The 19,886-nt window shown below is 24.8% G+C and overlaps 3 protein-coding genes across 5 annotated transcripts; 1 reads left to right on the forward strand and 2 right to left on the reverse strand.

Moving 5' to 3' along the window:
- The first annotated feature begins 173 nt into the window (after positions 1-173).
- LOC112601793 (metaxin-2) lies at positions 174-3,946 on the forward strand. 2 transcript variants are annotated; one of them, XM_025349573.1, is made up of 6 exons: positions 174-311; positions 2,841-2,913; positions 2,969-3,216; positions 3,278-3,370; positions 3,426-3,667; positions 3,726-3,946. In XM_025349573.1, exons 2-6 carry the CDS (start codon positions 2,850-2,852, stop codon positions 3,883-3,885), a joined length of 807 nt encoding a protein of 268 aa, XP_025205358.1. In that variant the 5' UTR covers positions 174-311; positions 2,841-2,849; the 3' UTR covers positions 3,886-3,946. The 2 variants fall into 2 exon arrangements, with proteins under 2 accessions (XP_025205358.1, XP_025205357.1); XM_025349572.1 differs by having other exon boundaries at positions 174-284.
- Positions 855-2,312, reverse strand: LOC112601629 (hexokinase type 2-like). The gene is made up of 2 exons (XM_025349338.1): positions 1,587-2,312; positions 855-1,520 (listed from the first exon to the last, which is right to left on the reverse strand). The coding sequence occupies exons 1-2, from the start codon at positions 2,310-2,312 to the stop codon at positions 855-857; spliced, it is 1,392 nt and encodes a 463-aa protein (XP_025205123.1).
- A 3,746-nt stretch (positions 3,947-7,692) lies between the features above and the next one.
- LOC112601890 (menin) lies at positions 7,693-12,757 on the reverse strand. Of its 2 annotated transcripts, XM_025349753.1 has the most exons (7): positions 11,724-12,757; positions 11,498-11,650; positions 10,739-10,984; positions 10,473-10,680; positions 10,103-10,391; positions 9,486-9,996; positions 7,693-7,911 (listed from the first exon to the last, which is right to left on the reverse strand). In XM_025349753.1, the coding sequence occupies exons 1-6, from the start codon at positions 12,166-12,168 to the stop codon at positions 9,514-9,516; spliced, it is 1,824 nt and encodes a 607-aa protein (XP_025205538.1). In that variant the 5' UTR covers positions 12,169-12,757; the 3' UTR covers positions 7,693-7,911; positions 9,486-9,513. The 2 variants fall into 2 exon arrangements, with proteins under 2 accessions (XP_025205538.1, XP_025205537.1); XM_025349752.1 differs by lacking the exon at positions 7,693-7,911 and having other exon boundaries at positions 9,381-9,996; positions 11,724-12,756.
- Positions 12,758-19,886: the final 7,129 nt, after the last annotated feature.

Here is a 19,886-nt window from a genome sequence, read left to right on the forward strand (position 1 = left end):
ACGTTAAAATATGGTATTACTTGAAGTCATATGCTAGCGAGCAGCACTGTTGCATTTTGTTCTCCCTTCTTTCTTTCGTTAATCACTAAATTTATAATCAGTAGTTTTATCACTATCAGATAACACAGTATCAGCAAATAACATTGCAATCAAATTAAAAAAGTTATTTAAAAATATAATCAACAATTTGAAGTTTTGAAATATTTTTATTAAATTATTCATAACAAAATTTCCAGTGCTTATATCTTCGCATTTTTTTTAAATTTTAATACTGTTTTCGAGTGGTAAGTATTACCATTAATTATAAATAGGTAGGTACAATAATAGGACATAATCATTGGTATTACCGTCAAATTCCAAAAATTGTTCATTACAATTTTGTTAATAAACTTCGGCCTTGGTTTTGAAATACTGTGTGTATTTTTTATTTTGATACGAAATTATCAAAATCGTTTTTATAAAATTATATTACGTATAAGAAATTTACCTATGTTTATATTTAACAAATAACAATCTATAAACAGTGTATGATATTTGGATGTTTGTTTACTAATAATTGTTAATTATTATTTTATTATTTTCTTTAATTAAATGTATGTATAGACTATAGATGTATTTTTTTGTTTTAACCCTGTGATTCATGATCTTCTATTGTAAGGTAATAAGACCTTGATTTAACCCTTTTATATTTTTAACACATACTCCAATCACCTAATTGCCTGCCAAATATAAGACAATTTTTAATTATAGTTGAATTATTAATTATTTTATACCAAATAGAAAAAAAATAAACCAACCAATGTATAAAATTATAATTTTATTTATACAAGAACGTCATATAACAAAGTGTATTATTATAGTGGACAAACCGCAGATGCTAGGATAGCTGCACCTCTTCCACTTCCATCTTCAGAAAGCATAATACCAAATTTTATACCACTATTAACTAGCTCATTAATCTTGTCTACTAGCAACTGATAATAAAATGGATGATATCTGTATACTGATCCATCCACTCCAATTATCACATCTTTTTCATTCATTCTGTTCAATATGACTGTTAGTCCAGCAGCAACTAAATATGCAGATCTTCTCGAAATACACTCTGCTGCATATCTAATATTCATGCAGTCACCATCTGTAGGATTGACCACACCAATTCCTTGAAGGAATTTTCTAGTAGCTGTATAAGTTCCAGGTGGATCATTCTCAATTAGGGATATCACATCACTAGTTAATGATTGAGGAACATTAAGTATTGATGGTTTTATGCCATCAAATATTAATTCGTTTTCAATCATTTCTACTAATACTAATCTTAACAATTCTCCCAGGTAGCGTCCAGATATCATTTTTTCAAAAATTTGTTGGCCACGATTTTCAGAAATTTCATCAACAGATTTATCATATTTAGTATGAAAATCTTCAAGTTCGTTATTATCTCCAAATGCACCCCACTCAAGATTAATAATCATTTCATCTTTTGTTTGGTCCCCATTATACAGCTGGATATTTTTTACCTAAAAATATAAATTTTATTATATTTAGTTGTTAAAAATATAAATACCTTAGTTTTTTAAGTTTACTTTTTCTAAGTAACAACAGTTACAGCCTGTACCAATAATCAAGCCTATTCTAGTTTTTGGATTTAACCAAGCACAGGACATTAAAGTGCCAACAGTGTCATTTAAAATTGCACAAATGTTAATTTTTAAGTCTGGAATATTGTTTATTGAATTTGTCAACAGCTGTACTACATCTTGGCCAACTACGCCTTCACATGTAAAACCTTTTGTCCATCTTACAAGTTTTCCTTGATTAATGTTTGACTGTGACATTGGAAAACTAAATGTAAAACCCAAAGGCAATTTGGTATTGTCCTTTAATCCTTCTGTATTTACAAATTCATTCAAACAATTGGCTATGTAATCAAACAATATTGTTCCCGATCCATTAATTAACTCTTTAGAACATTCATATACCTTTTGATTCATTTTAAAGTATTTATTTTCTCCTAATTCTAGATTGAGTACACGGAAATTTGAACCACCCAAATCTAGAGCTAAGTATTTTCCACATTCATTACCAGTAGGCATGTCTTGCACATATGTTTGCCAACATTTGATTGTTGCTTTTGAATGTTTTTCTTTATCAAGACCATCGTCAATGCAGGAACTTATTCGGTTCATAAATTCTCGTAGTTTGTTATTTGGCAATACAAAGTTTCTGCATAAACGTCTGACTCTAACATGATTTCTCCATGTTTTTAAGTTATTCAAATGTCCTTTACAACTTTGTCTTATGTCTGACATTTTTATGAAATGTTATTTTCTCTGAATAAAATAATGATATTCTAAACAATATTTGCAGCAGTTTTCATGAATTATATTTTGTATGTTTATTTTATATTACAGAGGTACTTTGTTTATATTTAAACTATTTATATTAGCCAACAATTAATTTTATAAAAAATAAAATTATATAATGTTTTTTAATCTTTAGTTATTAGTCTATTATATGGGTACTTATTTTCTTTAAATCGTTATGATTTTTTGATTTTTATATTACTAAAAATTTAAGATTGAATGAATAATAATCTAAAACTATTAAGTTTAATATTACTAAATTAGGTACCCTTGTAGTATGCTACATACCATAAAATAACATCTTCTAAAAACATTGTATTCTACCCACTAATTAATTATAACTTATTAAACTAAAACAATTAATGTTTATTGCTGATGATTATTATTGTCAAGTATTTTAAAATTGCACCTAAAATTATGTTAATTGTTAGTTATTTATTACTAATACATTTTATATTTTTTTATGTTTATTAGTAATCAACAATGGCAGATTTCAAAATGTCATCAAGTATATTGACAAAAGAGTGTTTAAGAACACAAATTTGTGGTAAACATTTTTTTATTTTAGCCTTTTTTTGTATATTCTATTCATTATTTTACAGGTGAAGGCGAGTGGCCAAAAAACACAGTATTATACCAGCCTTATGAAACAGAACAAATCCTATTACCTGACAACTCAAAATGTTTATCGGTTAAAACATTTTTAAAAATGGCTGGATTGGAATTCATTGTCGAAGCAAGAGAAAATGCCGAATATATGTCACCACATCGAGGTAAAGTGCCTTTTATTAAAGCAGGCCAGTTTTTAGTTGCTGACTTTGAACCAATCGTCAATTTTGCACAATCTAAAGTAAGATTAGACATTATTTAAAGTATTCAATTAAATTAAATGTTGATACATTTATATTTAGGGCTATTCTCTATCTACACATTTAGATGAAGCTCAAAAGTGGGACCTTAGAGTATACATGGCACTAGTAAATAATGTTCTTTTAAATGCTGAGGTTTGTTTACATCATATTATTTTTGAAACAATTAGATAATTTTAATTATATTTAGATTTATGTAGCATGGAATCATGAACTTACTTATAAAGAACTCACTAAGCCAAGGTATAGCTCAGTTTATCCTTTTCCATTGAACCACTGGGCTACATATTATAAGCGCCGTGAAATTTTATCACATTTAGATGTATTAGGTTGGAAAAAAAAATCTTTGGATGAAGTATTTAAAGAAGTCGAAAGAATCTGTGAATCATTGTCAAAGTTTTTGGCTGACAAGAAATATTTTTTTGGTGAAAAGTATGCTATTAATTATTTATATATGAACTATTTATTTTATTGATGACATTTTTTTTAGGCCAACTGATTTAGATGCTTTAGTATTTGGTCATTTATTTTCTATCATAACAACACCATTATTAAACAATCGTTTTGCTGCAACTGTCAGAGCTTATGATAATTTAGTTCAATTATGTGTACGAATCGAAACAGAATTTTATCAGTCTAGAATTTTATGATATAAATAATTATTTTATTTGATTGAATATTAGTTAGTATTAAATACTAATAATGTTTTAATAGTTTTACAATCATTATTTAACTATACTAAAATGAGAAAAATGAAGTACTAATTACACTGTTATATAGAAATATTTAATGTGATTTAATTATGTTAAGAAGTGTGAATACAATTAATTATAAAACATATTAAGTTTGTTGTTACTATTTAAAAAAAATAAAATTATCTTTTTATAACTATACTTAGGATAGATTTATACTAGGAATAAAATACAAATATATTCAACTTCAAAGCATGTCATACATTTTATTTTATTAAGAACAGGTATAATTAATGTTATTTAACAATAATACAACAAACAGTAAAGCAAAAAATAAAATACAATAAAATTATGAAGAACAATTAATTGAAGTAATAATACCCAATCTTAAATATAGACAAGATTTTTCATAACAAATAACTCACATAACGTTTTCATATAATACTGAAAACTTAACCAAATACTGAAACAAAGTAATTTATGAAAAATAAAATATTCTCAAAAAGCAACATAAATACCATCGTTTTTAATATATCATGAATGAAAATTAACTGAAATTAAATTTATTATTATTAATTCTTATAAATAATAGGGTGTTTAACATTGTGATGTGTATAGTTAAACATAAAAAAGTTACATATTTTTCAAATATATTATAATATATAAAACATTTATTGTTAATATTACCTGTACTATAATATTTTTATATTGTAGTTTTAACTATAATGTTACCTAGAACTTGGTTTAATTGAAATAAAAATGTGTTATAAACAATTTTTATCAACTTAATATATTTTAAATACTTACAAATTATACAGGGAAGACAATTAAAATATTGAATGCTGTTAACAATCGCAACTAAAACTTATTTTAATTTTAATTATTCAATATAATATGTTATAAAAAAATACTGTACAATATGATGTTTATATGTTAAATAACAGACAGTAGTTAATCAAGGATAAAAGAAATATTGCAATTTGTGATTTATGTATAAATAAATTAATCAATCCTTTAAAATTTAAATATTTGGTTACTAAATATGTATTGTGATGTATATTATCAACAGTTTTCTTAAAGTGATAGTTTAAAAAATAAATAATTTTATGAAATGAAGAACCTTACATTTATAATTATTCACTTGACTATTTTTTTTATGTTAAATAAATAAACTTGAAAAAAGTTAAATTTTCCATTTAAAAGTAGAAAATTTTTAAGTGAATTCCAATTTTCAATGAATAATGACATAATAAGTTACTTATAGCAGAAATATTGTTTATGTAGTTTACTCATAATATCTACATCACAGAAAATATTTTTGTTTGCATCTTGTGATATTTTTAATTGTAGTTTATTATTATTATTATAGCTGATCAAATAACTGTAACAATTATTTTTGATAAAATACATAAGTTATTAAACATAAGAACAATTTCTGTAATACACCAACTTTATAATTACTTATAATTTACTTTTTAGGAATATTTCATAGCAAGTATTTTAAAGGTTTGATAAAACTTATTTAAAAGACAATTTAGAAAAAATTTAAAAGTAGGTTAATACTATTTAAAAATGAATTTTAAGAGGTCTCATGTCTGTACTATTTTTAGTTACTGCATAATTACAAAACTATATAAAAATCAATTTTAAACACAAACATTTTTCAAATCGTTATTTTAGTATTAAGTTTATAAATGTTGCAAGAACTGACATTATAATCGATAAATTATTTAATATAATACTTAAGAGTCAACTATTAGAAATAACTTTCATTAGATTATGAAACCTAAACATATTAATGATAAAGATATGCGTTCCCTTTTACCTATAAAAATAATCTAAACCAAAGCTTAGTTTAAATACCATTTACTTTTAAATTAATGTTAATATTAATTATTTTACATTTATTTATCAGTACAGATCAATGATTACAATATATTATAAACAACTATCATTATTATTTTAATGGTAAAAATTGTTATTAAATTACATAGAATATAAAAAATTACTAGATTTTAATAACCTATAACTATTGTCATGAAATAAAACATTTAAAAATATTTAATAAATTTTTTTAAATAATGTAATGATAAATGTTTCACAAATATTGGTTAACAAAACAATTGGGACGTTCAGTTAAATATTAATCGCAAGGACTAGGTTTAAAATTTCATCATACAAATATATATATGTATTTAAAATTAAGTATTATTGTTAAAAAAAAAAAACAAGTTAAAACATAACAATGATACACCAAACAATATACAATAAATAAAATATTGAGTGCAATATTGTCATTGAAGAACAAAATAATTTCAATATCTTCAAGGGTAAGTATAAGGAATCAAATTGTTTAAATTGTTTGCATTATAAAATAAAAACTAAAAAAATATAGAAAGTCTAGATTGTAAGAATGGGTTTAAGAGGGGGTGATTTTTTTGAATACAATAATTTTGCTTAGATCATAATTCTAATAAGATATAAGTAAAATAATCTGCAAGGTTTATAGCTTTAAATTGGTTTGATTTTCTGTTCATTGAGTTTACTATCCACATGCATAATAGTAATATAAACAATTACATAATATGTTGATACACAGGAGTGATTCAATTCTCACCTGTTTTTTCCTTTTAATGAGCAATTTATTTATTTATTATTATTTCTTTTTTTTTGAGTTATTGAGTATGCTTAAAAATCAGTTTTTTTATATATCTTTTAAGGAATGTCCAGTGGCGATACAAATTATTTATTTCTAGATGAGAATTACCATTATTTCCTATAAATTATAATGCAGACATTTCTGAACATTTTAATTTGTCTAAATAAAAATTTGCACAAGCGGTTTTCGTATAATTTAATTGTTTTTTTTTTTCCGAGGAAGAAAGATACAGAGACCATAATGATTTGAAAATTATAGTAATTATTAATGATTTAATAATATTTTATAATTTGTAAAATTGTGTAAGTATAATAATTACTAGATCCAATTTTATATTTTTGTAAAACAATTTTTAGGGACTATTATCCTTTGTACATACATATTGATAACCTAAAATGACAAAAACTACTTAAGATTTTGATTTAGATATATCAACATATAAAAGAAAAAAAAATCTGCCTTTATACAAATTTACACCAAAAAAATGTTAGTACTCAATAGAAAAAATTATGTTTGTACAACCATAGGACACTCTTTAAATTATATAAAAAATCTTAAATAATTCAAAATATTGGGTATAATTATAAAATTATTTAAAAATTACAAGTCATAATTTAAAACAATTTCTTTATCGAAAGGAAATATGGTGGTAAGTATGTATAATGCTTGGCATATAATACAAAATATTATTGACTACTCGTCTATTTATCATACCTATACATTTTTATTCTTATATTATTAGATTTGGATATATAGTGAAATTAGCCAAATTATTGAATCTTAAATCTCCCCTCTTCATCTCTCCAAAAAAATGAGAGTAATAAAATTCCCTTGAAAACTAGTTTGGGGATTAAAAAATTACAGATTAATTATCAAACTGTAATATGCTACTTGACTAGTTCCTATTAACTTAAGATACTATTAATAAATTATAAATTATTTTCAAACATTAAAAAAATATATTTATGATCAAGACTATTTTTCAAGTATAATTATAACAGAAAGAAATAAGTAATAAACAATAAATAGAAAGATAAAAATTATTTAACAAAAAAGGTTTTAAAGAAAAAAAAAATGTCAAAATGAAGAGATATTGTATACAATTACATTCGGTTAAAGAATAATATGTAGGACAATGTAAAAATATTTATAAATACAAATTATAAAATGGTTATTTCATTATCACAGGTTACTAAATCCTTACAAACATATAATCCATCCATTAACTAAGGATCACATTAAGATTGCTCATAAGTTGTAAGCATAACTTGAACAGTTATGTCACTTTTTTTTCAGTATAGTAAATTCAAAATATTGTGCAAACCCTGTAATATTAATATTAATTTGGGATGTGGAATGATTAAAATTATTTTTTGTAATTATGCACATTACCTATATTTAAAGGTGTAATTATTTAACTATTAGACAAAGAAGTATTTACAATTAATTATTTTTGAATACTAAAAGTCAATTATTTATCAATACATTTTGTCAGAGCTTAGGTAGAATTTATCAAAAGTAGTTTCTTAGTTATGCCTATGACTATATTTATAAATAACTATACTATACAAATTAAAACTTATTGGCAAGTAAATACAAACAATAATAATTTCATAAAATTGTTACATTTATATATTTATAATTTAATATAATCTAAGGTTTTCAAACTTTTGAATTCAGATAAATAATGATGATTAATTTATTCATTGCAAAATGTATGGTAATTAGAAGTTAAGTCACTTCAATCTTTAAAATTTATAATAAATTTAAGCTTTTATTGAAATGGTTTTTTTTTTACTATACTGAATTGTTGGATAAATATTGTAATAAAATTATTTTTATCTTGTATAATTAATTAAATATATTATTTATAAGATTTTTTTTTTAAGTATTAAATATTACATTTTATACCCAGTTCGGGAGTTGTAAAGAATCAGAAATTTAAGATATTATAATACTGTATTCTATAATATTTAAGATGTGATTATAATTTTAAAATGGTGACTTAGTCATAACTTATAGGATATTTAAATAGAAGTAACTAAAAGTTAATAACAGTATACAATATGAAAATTTAGACCTTGTATAGGTAGCGCAACCAGAATTTTTTTAAGGATCTGATAGAATTAAGTACTATTTATTTAAAAATATATAGAAGTTATATAAATAATAAGGTATGTTATATTTTAATTATTTTAGTTATTTTGCTTATAAAATATAAATTATGTAAACCATAAAAACATTGTAAATTATTGAAATTTACACAACAAAAATAATTTGAAGTTTAAATTACAAACTATTTACTAAAAGAAAACATTTTTAGTATACCTCTTTTTTCATTTATTCTAAATTATAATTTATCTCAATTTTATATAAATATTTTTTTATCCGTTTTACATTTTTTCAATTAAATTATTATAATATAAAATCATCATTCCTTGGTTGCACTACTGTATAATTTGTATATGATAGGCAATACTATAGCACTATCTATACCTTAAACTTATAATTTTGTCATGCAAAGTAAAAAAATTAATTTTAAATCACAAAAGTCTAGGATATTACTAATTTTAAGTTTAGTATTTTTGTTTATATTTATTAATTTTTTTATGGTAACACTAATTAATCACTTTGTCAAATTCAACATTTTATCATTAACAACTAATTTTTCTGTTAAATTATTAACATTATTATTAAAATGTTTAATATTATTAATACTTAAGTTTTTTTTTAAATATACATTTATAAATAGATTAAGTATCTAAATTAAGAGATTCTTAATAAAATACTGAGCTAAACTAAGGGCCATTGTAAAGTATTTTAACTCCTAAAACATAACTAACATAATAGTCTTTCAATGTAAAATAAATTATTTTTTGAAAGAAAAAATTGCACTTACGTTTAATGTATTTTTAGTATACATTTAATTAGTTGTTATTTCTTCTACTCCGCTTGGATATAGGTTCTGCAGTATCTCTAGGTGCATGACGTTTTCCACCTTGAGACTGAGCACTCATTTGTAAACTAATTGCTTGTGTATTCAATTTTTTTGCAATTAGTAGATCTTTCATGCTCCTCATCTTTTTACTTCTCAACACAATTTTAGTTTCAGGTTCATCATCTTTTATTGTTGTTTCTAAAATAGGTGCTTGAAGTCCAATAGTAGGAGAAGTTAATGGATCAGAACTACCAACAAAAGGTTCTCCACCACCTTGTATTAAGAATTCTCGATTCAATATTCGTTCACTACAAGCCGCAGTTAGTGCTTCAATGCCAGGATGGAGTTCTGATTTAGTTTCTTCATCTGTACCCGGTATAGTATTTAAAATTTCTTTAGGTAGTGGACGATTATTATTATTCATGTTATTATCATGATAATTTAGAATTCGACTTCTATCAATTTCAGGATCCTAAAACCGTTTGAGTACAATTAAATATGTATATTTTTTTAAATGTAATTCTGTTGTTACAAAATAATTATAATTTAGATAACTTTGAAAAATAAAAATGCCTTACTATTATTGGTTCTAATATGATAAGTCTTGTTCTCACGCTATCATCAAACTTAGAAATGGAATTTATAAAATGCTTTGCCCATTTAATATGTAATACTGGGGTTGTTCCGTCTTCTTCCCAAAGACAGAGACCATCATAAATTAATAACACATATGCATAACATTGTGGATTATTTAATATTGATCGACTTTTGCCACATGTCATTTCTTTTAATGAGTATGGTATTAATTCATAAGCAATATCCATCATTTCTTTATATAACTCTTCATCATCTTTAGTAAAATTGTATCTAAAATGAAATCATTAAAAAATCAACTGAATTAATTAACTATTAAGGAAAAAATAGTGGTATATTTGTAATTAAACTTACTTGCCTATAACATGACTAGCATTGGCCCAACTTGCAAAAGCATCTTTAATCATATTGTGTCTATAAAAATATCCACCTTGGTAAGTATATGGATAGACAAACATATTACTATAGTGTAGACGAGCAGCTGAAATAGCTTCTTCAAATAAAGCTGTACAATGAGGTCTTCCAGGTGTTGCATTTATCTCTTCTAAATCACCCAAATTACCTGAAAAACAGCAATTTTTGTTAAATTTTGTACCAATTAATTCAAAAATTATAATTACCTAAAGCAAGTGGAAATTTAGATAAGTGTCCTTCGTCATAAAGAAGCCACAAAAGATGTTTTTGAAGAGTAGCAACTTCCAAAGCATCATTAGATTGATTAATACTTGGGTTAATAGAACTAACTAATGCTGATACTTCCATATGCCTATTACAAACTACTGGGTTGTTATTAACATATAGCCATGATCTATGACCAGGTCGTGAATCTTTAATTCTTTGTCCACGTTTGTCTTCATTTCCCTTTCCTGAAATGAAATAAAATAATTAATCAAATTATTTATACTTGATGTTAAAAAAACCATACTATACTTCTAAAGATTAAATTAAAATTGCAAATAAAACGGTTTGAGCAGAATAGTTGTAATTTTCTGACCAACTAGTATATTTAATTATAAATAAAATAATAGTGTAGGCCATCTAGATAATCATATAAACTACTACTTATAATTCATACAAACAAATCAGTAATTGCTACTAAACCATTGTCTGGTGGTGTTATCACGTGTATGATAATAATGAAGATTACATTTTTTAACTTAAAAATGTCCATAAAAATATGACAGTGGAGAAGTATTATAGAACTTTATTTTGAGCTTATAACCTTAAATGAAATATTCATTTATACTGAGAAGATATTTTTTAATTACTTTTACATCAATAAAAATTTATCAGTTATCAATGCTTTACTAAAGAATAATATAAAGGAATAATGTTTTTCAAAATATCTAAATTAAATATCGGTATAATAAAAAAATTACCATGCCACGTAACCTCTGCATTTTCCCTACCATCTGGACCAAATACAACCCATGCATGGTCTTCAGACAAAGCTAAATGAACATCATTGTAACCGAGTATTTGACAAGCAGCTACTACAGCAAACGCGACACCAAAACAGTCCAATTTTGAACCTAAACAAAAATGTTACACAATAACATAGGTATATGTCAGGGACAGTGTCTGTTTTAAAGGATTTTCACTTACCGGTCAAATAGCTATACATGCTTTGTAAGTGTGCTCTGTCCTTATAGTAACTTCTAGTCAGTGTGTTCCATATGACGTCAGATACTTTTTTCACGAGTTCTCGGCTGGCGTGTCCATTTCGTTCATCGAAATGCAGTGGGTCGACGCTGCTCTTGATAACCGAGTAGAATTTTGTGTAAAGTGCTTCTACAATGTGCAATTCTACGTCGGGTAGCCTCAGTGGTACTTGATCAAAGTCAAAGTTGGTTTCAGCTGTAACAGCAATTGACACTTCGGTGGTCGGTCGGACGCAAGTCATCGTATTCTCGATGGCACCAGCCACCAGCGACAGCAGCAACAGGTCGGGTTCTTTTTTTTCCAGCTCTCTGCGGAACACTGCCACTACAGCGGGTATGTCGCGGATTGGAAACAACTCGGCGTGCTCTTTGAATACCTTCAGGGACATAATAAACGCCTGTACCTACCTTAGAAGGTGCACTTGTAGCACTAAAACCACCGATGCACTTAATGTAGACCGGCAACCGCGTCTTGAATACGGAAAAACATTCACCCGAGGTCGACTGCAGCGCGTCACCAGTATGACCGTTGAAGTATTGCGGCGTTTCGTATTGTTACAGACGGTCGTGTCGCGTCGTTCCGTGTTTTGTTGTTTTGTTTGTTTACTTTTCCGCGTTGTAATCACAGAGTTTGGATCATGCGAATCTGGTGCCGAGCTGCCGCCGGATTAACGTTTTCGAGTGGATCGGCGTTGCGAATCGGTTACCTTGCTGCCGGCATCGCCGGTGCGCACAGATCGCTATGGTCTGTGCCAATGGTACGGTAGTACGAATTTGTTTCTGTTGATACCATCGCCAGTCGGTGATAGCACTCGTGACGTATACGATGACGTAAAATTGTGATTAATCAGATTAATGATTATTCTATAGCTACCAACTAGTTGTGAGTGGAGCGGCGATATGAAAGTGCAAGCACACACCACACACGTAGGTTTTGAAGACTGTAATATGGTAACGAGTGTGTTCTTTGTTTTTTTGGACGATGATAACAATAATAGCAGCTGTATACACACATAGGTATTAAGAAGTATAGTCGTTGTTTTAACTATTAAGCTCGATAATTGATTATTTATAACGTGACCCAACAACGCGATCGTGTAGGCGTATGCCGTGCACTGATTAAAGCAGCTGTGTATGATGAATGGAATGATTACAAAACTGAAGAGAAAAATTAAACACAAAATAAATTATTAAAAAAAACGTTTTAAATATTCAAATTTTAATTTACCTTTTTAATCTTAAAAAATTTTACTTTGCGTTTTTTACCTCTTACCTACCTGCATACTTAATAATTTATGTGATAACTTAATGAGTACACCCTGCATTATTCATACCCAAAAATAAAAATAAAACCATATTTATTGAATTTCATACAGTATATAAATTCTATAATACTAATAATCATATTATCATTTATAATAATAAATCTTAGTCTATGTTATTATTTGGTATTTTGCTTACTTAATGTTCATAATACATATATATTTACATATTATATGGGGAACATCGCTCATGTAAACTCCGACACAGTACCTTTTTTTACCGTAAACTCTGCCAGAAAAAAAAAAAGATAAAATTGGGTTCATGTAAACTCCTCCACTGAAAAAAATCAGGTAGAAGTATAAATTTAATATGATATATTATTGAAAAATTTATAATATAATAAGTATAATATCATATTGTTCACATTAAATATTTAAATTATACTAAAAAATCATAATAAATATTTGTTATACTTAATAATCTAAAAATATATAGTTTTGTCTTGTATGTAAATTAAAATTATGTGAGCACTGAGAAAGTAAACAAAAAAAAAAACTGGCGGAGTTTACATTAGACCTTTTATTACCTTTTTATCTTGACCTGTATTCTGATGGAGTTTACAATCACTCATTATATGGTATGTACCTATCTACCTCCTAAACATCTAATAGTATAAGTTACTGATAGATATATTATTTTTTGTAAAGATATACAGTGGCGTACGCAAGGGTAAGGCTCTAGGTTATACCCCCCCCCCCCTTCAAAAATTCATCCTACAAAATTTTTTTTTTCATATTTTGAACAATAATTTATTAAAAATTAAGATAATAATATAAATAAATATAATTTATAGAATTATTACTTTTTTAACTGTATAAATATTATTTAGTTATTGTATTATTTTGTTTATAGTTATATATTATTAAATAATATGTTATTTTTAAATATTTTATATTTTAAAAGGAGACAATTAATACAATATAAATTTGAAAGAATTATTTTGTGCTATAAAATGTTGGTGATATTTATTAATTTAGCTATAGAGTGGTGGGGGCAGAGTTTCCACGGGTGTCTGATTAATCCACAGTGAAAACCTTAACCGAACTAAAAATCTGCGTATGCTACTGAAAATATAATTATAACTTTTAACTTATAAGCTATCCCAAACTAGAGTTGCCACCCAATATGACATAGCAGTCTTCCCCTGTCTATCCGCCTTGTATAAGTATATATGTATTGCTGCATTTCAACAAAATATTTATCATTATTAAGGCTAGGATAGTAAAAGATTTTGCATTTTTTTTTAGGATTTACAAGATATAGCTTTTCAAGCACAAAATGTGATTTGGTCATCTACGAGTTTAAATATATAGTTTTTATTTTGTATTTTTTTGCATTTTTTGCACTTTTTTAATTTGAGGTAATTTTTTTAGTTTTACGGACATTTTTTTTATATTTTAAAATGGAATCTGGGTAATATTTTTTATAAATTTTTAAATCGATTTTTTAAATAGTCGTTATAAATTATTGCACAAACATATAAAGATACAACATTAAAATAAAATCGTAGACATATTTTCAAAAAATATTTAATATTTCAAAATACTAATTATTTGTATAGTATAAAATATACTCGTTGGACTAACCGAAGAATAACATTAATAACCAATAATAATGTTAGATTACGTGTTATCTTCATCAATTTATTATTAAATTTATGTTAAGTTTAAATTTAAATTTTAGTTTTACAATATTATTATTTTATTTCATAATTTATTTATTTCAGAAAAAATGACGTTGGCCATTATACCAGGAGATGAATTTATTTGTATATTTAAAAATATAAATTATTATTTATTAATTCATTAATATAATTATTATTTTTCGAGCATTTTATGAGATTATTTTTTCTTATAGAGTTATTTTTTTAGGTTTTTTAGGTCATTAAAATTCTAACTCTATAATAACTCTGTATGAAAACTTTAAATAAACAGTGCTATATTATAGTATGTAGCGTGTTATGAGAATGTTATATTTCGATTTTTCTATTCTAAGGTTACCATATTTTATTAGAATAAACAAATAATTTTTTTTAATACTAAAAAAAAAAAAATTGTTCAATAATTTGTATACATTTTTAAAGATGTTAGTTAGGTGTGTTATACGAAAGAATGTGTGGGCTTATGATAAGTTACACTGTGCAATACGTAAATCTCATATTTATCAACTATCGCTGACAATATTGTTCGTCGGCATTCGACGCCCATTCCACGAAAATTGTTGCTTATAACTTTGGTTTCAATATAAAATCATAAAAATAATATTCTGTAGACAAGAGTTTTAATTTTTATGTGTATTGTGTATTTTCAATGTATGAATAAATTAATAAACTCAATTTATTCAATTATGATAAATACCTATTATATTAGTTTTATCCGCGATGCCATTGATGCTGACTTTATAAACGCAATGTTTTAAATATTTAGCACAGAGGAATGATCATTTAAATTATTGATATAGGTAACTGTTCCAAAATTATTATAGAAATGATTTAGTTTATGTGTAATGATTAATGGGTAATGAGTGTTTTATCACTTAGCTATATTATATAGTGCGTTGAAAAGAGTTTTGCTTTTTTACTTTTAGGTATGAATATAAATAATATAAAAAATATTTTATCAGAAAGAGGAAAACAATTGATTCTAGTAAATTTGTACACAAGTATAAATTAATTGATGAGTAAAAATAGATAATTTTTTGAAATGAAGGTGTATTAATACCAAATTTTTAGTAATAATATTGTCAGGTTTAGATAAACATAATGTAATTGAAACTTTTAGACAACACATTTACATTCAAAATTCAAATGGAAAAACAAAAACATAGATTCTTAGAGAAAATTACAAAAGAAAAGCAAAATAATGTCTACACCGGCACACAGCTATTTAAAGTTATTCGCACCAAAAGTTTAGTCATTTTCCATATCAGATTTGTCCATCAAAATGTATAAAAAAATTTCCGAAAATCATTGTATGGTAAACAGTAACAGTTTTCTATTTGAAATTTCTATCTTCTTTGGATGAAGCTATTTATCAATTAAATAACTAAAAAAATGAAAAATGTTTTAAATTTAAGTCTATAATTTAACTATTATTAATTTACATATCGATGGCCGTGAATAATAATTTTGTATGTTAAAGTATTGATTATAGAATAGTTTATTCTACTGAACGAAAATTTGTTATATTGTATATATGTTAGATAGAGACCAATTTATACGGGCGTGTTATTTACTTTAAGGGGTTATTAATAAATAACAAATAAATTATCTGCTTATTTTTGAGCTTTTGTCATTTATGTTTTGATTGAAAATGCATATTTCAAACATTATTAATGTAACAAGTCACGAACGACACGAACCCTACTCGTACTGAATTTTAAGAAATCTTTAGTTACAACAAAAATGTAAAATGAGCAGTTTCTATTATATTATTTATATAATTTTATACAAGTACTATAAATACTTTTATAACAATATATTGTCCTTTTATAGTATACCCAATACTGTAAAATCACATTAATTTAATATATTTTAGATTCTAACGAATTGATGAACGGATTAATTTTACAATGATGAGTTCCTTTTTTTTGTCTGTCATCATTCATCACCTTTTGGAGTAGTGAAAATACCTCAATAAATTTGAATTTTAAGGGTGCGACTGTACGAGTTCTGTTAGCAAATGGATCTACGAGTAGTTTGTATTGTCTCGTGTATACATTTTTATAAGAATTATTAAGAAAGTTTAGCTCAATTCCACAAATATTTTTATAAGTATTTGAAATTAATGATTAATGAATAAAAAAAAAGTATTTCTTATTAGTTATTAGTGTATGAAATATGTTAATAGTTTGTTAATAATGAGTAATGAGTAATGACAATATGTGGTACACTAGTACGCCTTGTAATATGTAGTTTTTATGACTATAGTAAATTTGTTGATAGTGATTTTAATAGTTAATTTCTTATTTTTTGTATAACAATGATTAATTATATATTTACAGCCATCATAGGTAAGTAGGTATATAATATATATACTACATATACGATAAACTTAGAGGTACAAAGGTATACGTGGCTATAAATATATAACACATAGTATAATATTGTATAGTCACATTGGTTTATTGTATTTTTAATAACAATAATGTAGTTATTTTTATTTTCTAGTTGGTCTTTTATCCTACCAAATATATCTACTATATTTACTATATTTTATACTATAAAATAATGGTGTATTTACGGATAGGGGTGTGGTTATGGAATAGATCCATCTTGCCCCCTTTTTTTTTTTATTAATTTTTGTTTTTTTTTTTTTATTCATAGATAGGTATTTTTATAATGCAGAAAATACACGTGTTTAAGTGAAGCAGTTGGCCTTCAAATGTTTTGATGACGAATAAAAAATATTATATCAAATAACAATAATAAAAAAGACATTGTCTTATAGCTCCTCACAAGTACAAAAACGCAGAACTTACCAAAATTTATGTTTTGCAGAATTATAAATCTAAAATAGAAAGATAGATATTGAGTTATAAGATATTAATGACTATGATTATTTATTATGTATAAATAATAAAGTAAAGAAATAAATAAGTAAATATTTTAATGTTTGTAAATTGTAAAAGCATAAAGTATAAATTAAAATTATACAAAATCATTCTTTTTCAATTGTAATATTATACTATAATAAGTATTTTAAACACAGTGATTAGCTATGCTCGATCACTCCTCTTTTATTATTAAATCAACTACTCGTATTATAAAAACATTAGGTATATGTTGACACAATTAATAAAATAAAAAATTTATTTAAATTCTGATTTGTTTATCATTTTAGGAGACTTTTGTTTTCTATGGTGATACCTACTTATTTTTTCTATTTGTTGTTCTTTTTTACATAAAAAAATGTGTTGGAGAATCTCTTAAAAATGTTATATTTTGTATGACGGATTTTTTTTTTAATTTAATTTTTATAAATGGACGAATATAACTTATAATGGTTATCATTGGAATTTGTGAGTTGATTAAATGTCGTATTTAACGAAAGAGGGGTCTTGGGGGTTAAAAAAACCCAATTTTTTTTTAGTTTTGTTTATTTCTGAAGTATTGCAAAATATTGTTGATAAATAATGAAATATTTTAAAGCTGCAAAAAAATTGAATAATGTATTGCTTTCTTTAGTAGAGAATAAACAAATTAGAGATGTTATCAACTGGAAGGATCGCATTGAAAGTAATCAAGTATTAGATGAATTAGTAGAAAAAAGTTGACTTTTAATATTGTGAGATTAAGGTTTTTAAATTTAAATGATTTTTTTTAAATTTATCCATAACAATATACGAGTATACAAAGTTAATTAACTGATATGAGCAATTACTCAGTAATAATAATGTTTATTGTTTTTTTAATCAATTTATTGCAGATCACTATTTTTTCAAAGTGCCATATTTTTGAGTTTTTTTGGGGACAGTTGGACTCTTAGCTCAAAGTGGGACTTATAATTACTTTATATGGTATAACTGTAATAAGTCTTTATTAATAACTAATAATTGTATTGTAGCATAGTATATTAGTATAGTATTCAATGAATTTTAAAATTACATAGTACCTATTATTGTAGCTTATAAGTCAGTATTTTACAGTTCTGGCGTACAATATTAAAAGCAATTTCCAAAAATCAACAAACATTTATTTAAAATAAAAACACAATTTTTACATACGTAATTAGAAATTATTATTGTTATACAACGTCATAATATAATTTCGTTGTATAAACTATAATTATTAACTAGATACTATTTAGTTTAGTATTGTATGGTAATTTTTATTTATTTGTTTATATATTATACCTAGTATACAGTCCCAAATAAAACATTTCATAAACAAAACACTCATGTCATATTATTGTAATTAAATAATAAATGGTCTTATATATTTCTTAGTTAATATTAATTAATTAAGTATTTACTCAGTGAATTGGCAATAGAATAATACACAAAAGTATAGAATCATTAATACCATACATTAAACGTTTTATATATGTTGGCACCCCATACTTATTGATTTGCCTAATAATTAAAATTTGTGCTTATAAAAAACTCGCATTACAGAATTTTTTTTATTTGCTAACGTTGTTGTAAACATCAAGTAGGCAATCGATAAAAATTACAAAAGTAAGTGAATATAATTAAAATAAAAATACATAGTAATCATTAGACAAATAATACAATTGAATATTATATGAATATAACACTTAATTTTATATTGCTTAATTAAAAAACACATTATTCAATACTCATTGACTTAAGCCTATAAAACTGTATAGCGTATAGACTGTATAACTACTTCTAAATTATGACAATTAAAAAAAAGAAAATACATTTATTTATTATAAATAATATGTCATAATATCATTGCATATTTTTTCGATAATATATTAATTAATTATTCTAAATTTGTTTGTTTGTTTAATTTTAATACATTTTAAATTTAATATTTTGTTAATAATTGAATTTCGTTTACAACGTATCTTCTACCTACCTTATCTCTTAGAGATGAAACAATTCTCTCAAATAAAAGAGTTTATGACTAACTATTTTTAGATATACTCTGACTAATATTAAGAGACCAATCAATTGAAAACTATTATGAAAAATTTCGTAAAAATTAAATTTGAATAACATGTGGAACAAAAATGTGAATCAATCTGATAAAGTGGAAACCGAATATTGATTGTTTTAATGCAATATAATTTTGATTATACTTGCTTTATCATTTGAA

Source organism: Melanaphis sacchari, unplaced genomic scaffold, assembly GCF_002803265.2.
Source record: "Melanaphis sacchari strain LSU unplaced genomic scaffold, SCAv2.0 Contig7_pilon_pilon, whole genome shotgun sequence".
In the NCBI taxonomy this organism is placed as follows: domain Eukaryota; kingdom Metazoa; phylum Arthropoda; class Insecta; order Hemiptera; family Aphididae; genus Melanaphis; species Melanaphis sacchari.

Excerpts from the sequence above, each read along its gene's own strand:
- LOC112601629 (XM_025349338.1), bottom strand. The coding sequence starts at position 2,312 with ATGTCAGACATAAGACAAAGTTGTAAAGGACATTTGAATAACTTAAAA. Across the intron at positions 1,521-1,586 it reads ACTGTTGTTACTTAGAAAAA|GTAAAAAATATCCAGCTGTA; the intron begins GTAAACTTAAAA and ends TTATATTTTTAG.
- LOC112601793 (XM_025349573.1), top strand. The coding sequence starts at position 2,850 with ATGGCAGATTTCAAAATGTCATCAAGTATATTGACAAAAGAGTGTTTA. Across the intron at positions 2,914-2,968 it reads TTTAAGAACACAAATTTGTG|GTGAAGGCGAGTGGCCAAAA; the intron begins GTAAACATTTTT and ends ATTATTTTACAG. Across the intron at positions 3,668-3,725 it reads AAATATTTTTTTGGTGAAAA|GCCAACTGATTTAGATGCTT; the intron begins GTATGCTATTAA and ends CATTTTTTTTAG.
- LOC112601890 (XM_025349753.1), bottom strand. The coding sequence starts at position 12,168 with ATGTCCCTGAAGGTATTCAAAGAGCACGCCGAGTTGTTTCCAATCCGC. Across the intron at positions 10,985-11,497 it reads TGCAGAGGTTACGTGGCATG|GAAAGGGAAATGAAGACAAA; the intron begins GTAATTTTTTTA and ends ATTTCATTTCAG. Across the intron at positions 9,997-10,102 it reads TCATATTAGAACCAATAATA|GATCCTGAAATTGATAGAAG; the intron begins GTAAGGCATTTT and ends AAACGGTTTTAG.